The sequence below is a fragment of the Hippopotamus amphibius genome, chromosome 17 (assembly GCF_030028045.1).
Source record: "Hippopotamus amphibius kiboko isolate mHipAmp2 chromosome 17, mHipAmp2.hap2, whole genome shotgun sequence".
NCBI classification, from domain to species: domain Eukaryota; kingdom Metazoa; phylum Chordata; class Mammalia; order Artiodactyla; family Hippopotamidae; genus Hippopotamus; species Hippopotamus amphibius.
In genome coordinates this window covers 52,138,672-52,148,041 of record NC_080202.1, presented here as the reverse complement: position 1 = coordinate 52,148,041, position 9,370 = coordinate 52,138,672, and the positions used below count along the sequence as shown (strand labels likewise).

Here is a 9,370-nt window from a genome sequence, read left to right as displayed (position 1 = left end):
CTGCCCGCCCCGCCCTTATAACTCCGGCGGCTGCGCGCGTGCCCGCCCTCGCCCGCCTCCGATTGGCCGGCGGGCTCAGGGGCCCGCCCCCGCCGCGCTCGCATTGGGCTCCCACACAGGCCACGGCCCCGGACTCGGAATCGCTACGGGCACCTCCCTCGCTCTCGCCCGGGATTGGCAGAGGAGCTCGCGCTCGCGCTCTTTCCTGGCCTCTCATTGGCTCCTTTGGGATAACTTTCTCTCCCTCGACTTGTGACTGGTGGCTAAAGCCTACACCTTCCGCGGGTCTGGAATGGCTGCTACCTTCGGGGGCCCGGGCTCTGCGGCTCCCGATTGGCCGAGACATGCGCGCACCCCGCGGGCTTAGTCGAACGTGGCAGTGGGGCGGAGTCCCCAGCCGGGGGGCGGAGCCGCGCTTGCGCCTCCGAAACCCTTCGTGTTGCTTTCTGACTGGACCGCGTATCCCTAACTGACACCGCCCCGCGGCTCTGCAGGCTGGAGCTGGGCTGACGCGCTTCCGGCGCGCGTGAGGGCCGTGCCGTGCCGCGCCTGCTGTGGCGGCTGGGTTTCGGCGCAGGCATGTCCCGGGGCCCTCGGCGGGCGGCCGGAGCGCTCCGGGTGGCGGCGTAGCGGGGCGCAGGGGCAGCGCGCGGGGGGTCCGGGAAGGGCCGAGGTGGGACTCGATGGGGCTGGCAGGGCTCGGGAGGAGAGCCGCTGGAGCCGGGCCCGGAATGGGGCCTCCCGCCTGTGAGAGGCTCAGGGCCGGCACCGTCCCCCCCTCCCACCGGCTGCCAGTCCCGCGAAGCGGCCTCTGGGACGCTTTTAGGCGCCCGGGTGGACCGGCGCCGTCCACCAGAGGGGTCGCTGGCGGCCACCGAGCTCTAAAATGCGGCCGGGCAGCGTGACTGGGAGTTTGAGTGTAACACACACCGGACGTCAAGGCTGAGGACGGGAGGAGGGTGTACGATATTCCCTTGATGACTTTTTATATTGACATGTTGGAATATCTTGTTTAGGTTGGTTTAAGTAAAAGGATTCAAATTTTACTTTTTCCAGTTTTTTTCTTTAACGTGGCTTTAGAACATTTAAAGTAACATACGTGGCTCAGCCTAATCCCCACCCCACCCCGGTCCACACACTCTTCTCCATTTCTGTTCATTTCCTCGGTTGTGAAATGCCACCCCCACTGATTTTAAGACTCGTCATCCATCTAATAACTTGACAGGAAAAAGGAAGACCCTCCCACATTAAATGTACACGTCGGCTGTAACAGCATCCTGATTTCAGAAATGGTAAAACATAGATTTTTGTGCTTTTGACAAATTTGTATTTGTTGACACGTTGCTCCTGTGGGCCTGTTTTCTCATCTCTGCTGTACTCCCTCACGCAGAATATGAAATCCTGAAGGTCAAGACCAGGTTCTCTGTGCCCCTCCCCCAGTGCCAGTAGAGCAAGAGTGAGGCAGAGGTGGTTGTATCCCCTGGGATGCCTGTCTGCCTCACAGGGGACACTTTACAGGATCTGGGCCTCCAGCAACAAAAGGCTATGAACATGTGTCTCTGCGGCTGCAGCCTCCACCCCAGTTCAGCCTGAGTGCTGGCCTGCTGAGCGGCAGGGCTTCATAATAAGCCATTACAGGCACCCTCTGCTCTCGTCTCCCAGCATTCTTGTGATTGCCATGACCCTGTTTTACAGATCACAATTTGGGGCCTGAGACAAGGGACATTTGTACCACATCTAGATTTCAGAGGCACTCGTGAAATGAGAGTTTAGATGCCTAAATTTTGGGACTTTAGTTTTTTCAGCTGATAGGGACAGAGTGAAGAGATACCAGGATGTGATGGTTTGGAGGCAGTTTAGTCTCAGCATATGGTAGTTAGGAAAGATGAGAATACTGGGACCAAGGGGAGAACAGACCAGACTTAGAAGGATCTGAGTTGCTGGCTGTGGTTGAGCCTCACTCTGGTTCAGTCTGGGCCTCCATGGCCAAAGCCAAGGGCAATTGGGACACACCTTGATGCAGGTGATGGCAGGGCCACTGTTCTGCAGCCCAGGTGGACTCAGCCAAATCATCGTTTTGTGAATACCAGGGCTCTGGCCTGGGCAGGCACGGTATTTTCATGCCCTGTCTGCATTGATGTACCTTCTCAAAGCATGTCCGCCTATCTTGAATCAACCTGTGCACCAACCCATGCAGAAGCAGGAAAGTGGGGATTCCCAGAAAGCTGGAGGGAGACCAGGTTTGGGGATGCCCCATGTCTCCAGTCTTGGGTTGGTCAGTAACTGGGTGAGGTGTAGGGGTGCATCCTGCCCCCTAGAACACAGGCCAGGTTCACTGTACATCTCTGCAGGCCTTGGCCTGGAGAGGAGGGCCTGTGTCTGTCTTTTTCCTAAGGCCACTCACATGCCTTTCAATGGCAACTCTAGGAAGAGGCAACAGAGCTGTGTTCACGCTCACACCGGTGCCCTGAACTGGAGTGCACCTTTGGAGGGCAGAGCCCACGTGCCCAGGTGGCTGTGGCGATGGCTCTGGCAACTCTGTGAACCCAGCACAGTGGGGATGACCAGGGCCGTGGACGGAGGCAGTGGAGAGGAAGGGTCGCAGGCACTGGCTCACTAGGGTGGGGAAGCCAGGCCCAGGAGCACTTAGGAGTACAGACGAGTTTGGGGTGGAACCAGGATCAGGTTAGACTTGAAACCTGAGAGACACGTCATGCAGGTCCTACAGGTGCCACCTCACGTTATCCTTCACCAAGGGAGGAACCAGAACAAAGTCCTAGCTATTGGCAGTGTACCTGTACAACCTGGCACTTGGGGTCTGAGTTCACACATCAAATAAAGCTTGGAAAGATCCAAGAGCAAAAATAGTAGGCCTTCTGGCTTGCTGGAGCCTTGGAAGGCCCTTGCCCAATAAACCAAACTGCTGACAGCACAGGCTGACCACTAGGTTTGAAGATTTTCACTGGAACTTTTAGGAAGTGTACGGGGAGAGCTGGAGTGGCTGTGGCGGGCCCTGGGCCTCCTCTGACTGGCTAAGACTGTAGCCACTGCCTGAGACTGTAGCCACTGCCTGAGAGCCTTTCCCCTCCAAAGGTAGGGCTGTTTCAGAGGTAGCTAGGTCTGAGTTTAGTGGGAAAGGCCTTGGACCTTGGAACCCAGAGCTGTGCAGTCTTGCTGCCTCCCCCTGCCTGAGGCAGGCAGTCCTGGGAGAGGCTGGCTAGGGTTTTTGCCCCCTTCTGGTTCCAGAGCTGGGGGCTGTGGCTCTTGGATTTACATCTGGGCCAGCTGCTGTAGGAAGTGGCATCTTGTCCTGTTACCCAGCCCAGGGCCCAGCCTCCAGGATCCCACAAGGGCCCTGGTAAGGCCAGAAGGTAACCAGCCCTGTGGGAGCCATCCTGGCATGGCATGTGGTTGCTGACCTGGGGGTGGGGGTGAAAGCATACCTCCTGGTCCACCCCAGCTGGCCATAAGCTCCTGGAAGGGCTCACCCCGCTGATACACACTGGGAAAGTAGCAGACTCCAGGAGGTACGGCCAGAGTGGTCTCAGGGACAGCAGCTGCCTAGGTGTGACACATACCACTTTCCTCACTAGCTCAGAGAACAAAGGGAGCACATTTTGCAACCAGCATTGAGCCATAAAAGGGAGTTTCTGGAACTGATTCCTTCTGGAACTGGGGATTCCTATTTGCCCTCTCCTGCCTCAGGGCTTGGAAGGGGGTCTTACTGTGCCCTTGGGGGTGATGCTGTGAAGCAGCAGTCTCTGCCACCCCAAGGCCCTGAAGAGACCCTGTTGGTCAGTGGGACTGGCTGTGGAGCATGCGTGGCCCTTGGCAGTCCTTCAGGGCTCCCCAGGTGCTCTTTTGCACCTCCATGTAGCAAGGGTCCCCGTCTCCTCCCATTCACCCCACCTCACCAATCCCACCTTTGGACCTCTGGGCCTGCCTGGCCCTACAGGGCACTGGGGGTTGGCCGACCTTCCACGCCACCCTCTCCATCGGCCCTGCTGCCCATGGTGCCAACTTCTCCACCCTCCAATCCAGCTTGGAGTCCTTATCCCAGGTCCCTTGGGACCCAGTCATCCTGTGTGTTTCCAAGTCTTCAGCAAGGTTTCCCTTCTTTGAGGTTGGAGGCATTCCCTCCCAGAGGCTCAGACAGGGCCCATGAGTGGGGTGCAGGAACCACTCTGAACACTAGACACCCTACTGGGCCCAGGGCCTGACTGTGCCCCGCCCTTTCCCTGCAGGACCCCCACAGCCAAAAGAGCAGCACTGGCCTCTTGGGCTGATGTGACTGAGAAAGTGCTTTAAACCCATTCTCCTTCAATAGCCACAGGAGCAGTGGTGACTGCACCTGACCCCTGGCCATCCTGTGGATGCCCTGGAGTAGCAGAGGAATGGGGCCCCACTTCCCCTTCCCCACCCGGAGACGAGCAGCAGACACCCTGGCTCCTTAGGGGGCAGTTTATTTCCCGGTCAGAAAAGGAGAAGCAAGGACAGGCTCTTGTGCGTTCTAGGCCCAGGCCTGACCGGGGAGGGGCAGGGCGGGGTGGGGGTGGGGGCCACAGGGGACGGCTCCAGCTGTGCAAGCTTGGTCCCACGGATGTCCTGGCTGGGCCCAGGGAGGGCCTGCTGGGGATGGTGGCACCGAGCCCGGGGGCAGAGGCGGCAGGCCAGTGGGCCCAGAGGACGGCACATATGGAGACAATAAATACTGACAGGCCAGGCACACGACTCCAGGCCGGCAGGCCCAGGTGGGGCAAGTAAGGCTCGGCCACCGGCTTTGTCTGCCGAGGGCTCTCTTGGGGCCATGGACTCTAGGCACTGCCCACTGGGACAGAGAAGGCAGAGGCATGAGGACACCCAGCCTCCCAGGTGGGAATGGAGGCCGCTCAAGTTTTGGCAATTTGGCTTTCCCAAGCCCCCGGAGCCGTCCCCGCAGCCCTGGCTGGGGGGAGGGGGACGGGCCAGGCCCAGGCAGTCCCGGGAGCACTGGCAGCAACACGTCCCCCACGCCTTCCCGGGCCATGGGGATCACAGACGGGGTAGGGACCGGGGGAGACCACATGCTCATGCAGACACGGGGTTAGAGATTAGTGACGCCCCCAACAGCACACGTTCCACATGTTAAGGCATCATGGTTAGACGGTTACTGACAGCGATGGATGGACTGACCGGGGAGAAGTGAAAGCTGGAGGACGACCGGCCCAATGAGGCCCCACGTGGTACACCCCACCCCCACCAGGAGGGGGCGACAGGACAGGAGTCAGGGCAACAGAGAAGGCCCAGGGCACCTGAGCACCCTGAGCCCCTCTGCAATGCCCGACTCCCTTGCCAGGGCATCAGATCGGGTTAGGACAGTGGGGGAACCTCAAGGGACACAGAAGGGGAGGTGGAGGCCTCCCTCCCCACAGCACAGGCGGAAGCAGCAACAACACTAGACCACCAAGGAGGCTGGGGCCAGCGGGCTGAAGGGTGGAGGAGGGACTGGCTGGCCAGGAGGCAGACCAGGGGAGTGGCGGCAGCGTGGGTGGGCCCTGTCAGCACTTTGGTCTGGGGTCGGGAGGGGTGGGGGGGGGGGGGCACATCCGTCCTTCCGTCCGCCTGCCCTGCCCGCCTCCCGGCCACGGCTCAGTCCTTCCACTCCTTCTTGATGGTGAGGTTCCACTCCCAGGACAGGTGGTCAGTCCTGTCGTCGTCTGTGAAGCGGGACTTGATGTTGTAGCTGCCTCGAGCCAGCATGCCCTTGGGCGCCTCCTCCATGGGGGTCAGGAACTCATACTCCTCTGCCCGGGGCCCATAGCTCCCCACCATGTAGTCAGTCTTGTCAACTGCGGTACAGGAAAGACATGAGTCAGAGAGCAGAGCCAGGCGTTTCCTCTCTCCCTCCCTATCCCTGAGCCCCTGGGTGGCTACCTCCCTTGTGGAGACTAAGGCCTGGCGCCCACCCTCACTCACTCTTAACGCCTTTCCTGTATGTGTGCTGGATATACTTCATGCCGGACACAATCTCTCGGTTCACCTGCAAGAAGGCACCGCAAGCAGGGCTCAGCCAGGCTCTCCAGCCCCGGCCCCCGGCACCTCCCTGGGCCACCTCCTTACCCGGAAGGAAATTTTTATCCGGTATTCCACACCCTCCTTCAGCACAAAGGACTGCTTCTTGAAGCTCTCCAGATCACCTGCATTTGAGAGGAACGACACACTAGGAGGTTCAGCCAGGGGAAGCCACTCTGGCCCTGGTGGGGTGCCCCTCTCCACAGCCCTTGACACACTGCACCCAGGCCACACCAAAGCCAGATCCTCGTAAGACCACTGGGGTGCACTTCTTGTGCTCCCCACGAGAGGGCGCCAGCATCCTAAGAAACTATTTTTAGGGGAAGCAGCAGGGTGCCAAGCAGCCCCAGCCAAGAACCTCAGAGATGTCACTCACCTGTCAGGTCCAGCTCCAGGGGGCCCGGGGCAGTACTACACACCAGGGTCAGTCGGGTCACCACAACATTGGGGACATTGGGGTCTGCAGAGTGACAGCAAGTTAGAACTCCACCAGCGGGGGACATAACAGTGGACACCCAGAAAAACAGATGTCCACACACCCCCACCAGGGCCCACTCACCAGCGGACACGGCCACACGGCCCAGCAGGGCCTCTTTGTACTTGCGCAGACTCTCGTCGTCCTTGTCCAGCTCCTGGATCTCCTGGATGCTTTTCTGTGCCGGGGGCTTGTAGTTGACTGAGTGCTCATCCTCCTCGTTCTCGGCCGCGATCTGCGCCAGCTGCTCAGCCGTGGGCTCCTGCTCAGCCATACTCACCGCTAGCTGGGTCTAGGACACCTGCAGGGAGGGCAGCATTGGCTGTGGCAGCCTGGAGGGACTCACAGTGTTTCCCCTCCTACCCCTCTGCAGGTCCTGCAGGTGATCTGCGTGGGACTTCTGCAGGTAGCCAAGCCCCCACCTGGGCCCAAGAGGTGGTGCATCTTCTGTAACAGCAAAGCGACGACAGCCAGAACTTCAAACAGGGCCCAAACACAGGCTCCTGAGGCCCAGAGGGGCCATAATGGCCTCCTCACCCTGCCCACCTCAGGGGACCCCCACCCTAGGTCCAGCATCCAGAGCTAAATGGAACCTGCAGCCTGCTCCTAGGGGAGACCAGGGCAGCAGCAGCACCCGGATCCCACCAGGCAGAATCAGGATCAAGACCTGTTCTGAGCTGCCCAGGCTCTCGCCTCAAGGGATCTCTCCTGCTGAGACACATCCTAGCTGCAAACCAAGGCATTTGTGCAAGATACCGGTCAGTTCTGTCTCACCCTGCAAACGTAGTGCTCTTCTAGGGCTCAGGTGACAGGGCCAACCTGTGTCCCACAGATTAAGCCCTAAAATAGAATGAGGGACCTAAGTGCCTGCCAACCTTATCTCCCAATTGTGAGGGTCTGCGACCTAGAATTTGGGAACCGCTGCAGCCATGCGATAGTCTCAGGACCCTCCTTCCGGACCCTGCCTCAGAAGAGCCCGGAACAGTTCTGTCAAAACAAGGAGCAGCGTTGGGGCAGCCACTGGGCTTCCTTCTAAGGATGACCGTCGCACCCCCTAGAATCCCTGAGGAGTATCTGAAACCCACTCGGACCCAACCCGGCGGTGTGGGAGGTGGGTCAGGGCCACTGGTTGCCAGTAAAGATGGCCAATGACGGGACCTGTGCGAGGACCGTATCTTACAAAGGGCCGCTGGGGACCCGGAATAGCTCGGCCGTCGCAGGCGGGGTGGGGCCGGCCCGCTTTTCCAGGCCTCCCTGCCTCTTCCTCTGGAATTCCTCTAGAAAGCTCACGCCCTAAACGCCACCCAAGCTCGGCCGCAGGCGACAGGATCCTTTAAGTGCGATGGCGCGGCCCGTACTTCCGCAGGGCCTGCAATCTGGACCGGGCGCGGCCCAGAGCGAGGGGTGGGGCGCGGGGATCTCACCGCCCAGGGGTGGGGGGAACCGGCCTGGCCTCAGCCCGCGCGCACCAGCGGGAAGGGGGCCCTGGACACGAGCGGCGACCGCAAAAGAGGCCTGCACAGCGCCCGGCTCCCGCCCCCAGCACCCGCGCCCCCGCTTCCCGATCCCCACACCCCCGACCCACACGTGGGCCCGCCCTGCGCCGGGGCCGCCGCCCGCTGTCAATGCCACCCCCGCCCGGCGCAGACCCCCTGGCGGGGCTGGCAGGCAGGGCGGGCGGCGAGAACAAAGGCGCGGCCCTGGCCTCCTTCCCCGTGGTCGCCCCGCCCGCCGCGCCCATCGCGCTTGCCGACCCCGCCGCCCGCGCTCACCGGAGGACCGTCCGCGCCGCTCTCGCGCTCCCTCCCGCACAGAATGACGAACGTCGCCGCCCCGCCCGCGCGCGCCCGGCCACTTCCGGGGTCACGCGACTTCCGCTCGCGCCGGGCGGGCCACGGAGAGCGCCTGCGCGCGGGGGCTGCCGGCAGCGCGCAGCCGCCATCTTGCAGGCCCCGCCTCGTGGGCGACTCTCGCGTGGGCAGCGCGGCAATGGGGGCGCCTGAGGCCTCTCCGGCTGGGGGGTTCTGCGGGCTTTGCCACAGGCATTTTTGGTCCGGGGCATTCCCCAGGGGTCAGCCCGTAAGCTGAAGGAGCGGGGCAGTGTCACGGTCTCGCTGAGCCCCACGAGGAACGTCGGTGCGGGGCGGCATTTCCGCGAGGTGCTGGAACGCGCATCTGTCAGTGTCAGGCGTGCCTCCCTCCGCGGGTACGCAGCTGTCACGCTGCGAGGACGAGCGGGCCCCGCCGGTCCCCTCGAGGAGCCGGGGTCAGCGGGTGGCCGCGGTCCAGCCTGAAGTGGCCTTTGCGCTCAGTCGCCGCTGTCCAGCCTCCTGGAAGTTACCGCCGGACGTTCATCCGTGGGTGTCCGCCCAGCGCTCCCCTCCCGGAGAGGGTTCGGCCGGCCAGGCCTTTCCCTCCTTCCAGACTGAGTCAGCATGTGGCCGTCCTAGGGGGAGCTCCTGGCCCGGACTCTACAGCCGACCCGGGTTCTCCATCCACGTGGCGAGTATCGGACAAGTGTCCACACTCAGCCCGGGAGCATTTCGCAGCGCCAGGTGGGGCCCAGGACTTGTGACCAACGTGGCCGGTCTGGCGGAGCCTGCGCCACCAACATCTGCCCAGCACGCCACCTCTTCCTCCATGTGGGGTACCAGCCCCCAAATGCTCCACACCAGAGTCATCACAAACACACACCCGTGGATTGCGTGTAGGAGTGACTTTTAGGCCAATAGAACTTAATGCGAAATACTGACCTTGGTATCTTTTGGAAATGTCTTAACTTTAAAGGAATATTTGCGAGTGTTGTGTAATTAAAAGTCGCACAGTCAGCTTTACGTGTAGAAA

The 9,370-nt window shown here is 61.3% G+C and overlaps 1 protein-coding gene across 2 annotated transcripts; it reads right to left on the bottom strand.

Annotated features, from left to right (window-relative positions):
* Nucleotides 1-4,447: 4,447 nt before the first annotated feature.
* ARHGDIA (Rho GDP dissociation inhibitor alpha) lies at nt 4,448-8,405 on the bottom strand. Of its 2 annotated transcripts, XM_057716458.1 has the most exons (7): nt 8,299-8,381; nt 7,402-7,513; nt 6,611-6,827; nt 6,428-6,511; nt 6,100-6,176; nt 5,956-6,019; nt 4,448-5,828 (listed from the first exon to the last, which is right to left on the bottom strand). In XM_057716458.1, the coding sequence occupies exons 3-7, from the start codon at nt 6,798-6,800 to the stop codon at nt 5,629-5,631; spliced, it is 615 nt and encodes a 204-aa protein (XP_057572441.1). In that variant the 5' UTR covers nt 6,801-6,827; nt 7,402-7,513; nt 8,299-8,381; the 3' UTR covers nt 4,448-5,628. The 2 variants fall into 2 exon arrangements, with proteins under 2 accessions (XP_057572441.1, XP_057572442.1); XM_057716459.1 differs by lacking the exon at nt 7,402-7,513 and having other exon boundaries at nt 8,299-8,405.
* Between the last annotated feature and the right edge of the window lie 965 nt (nt 8,406-9,370).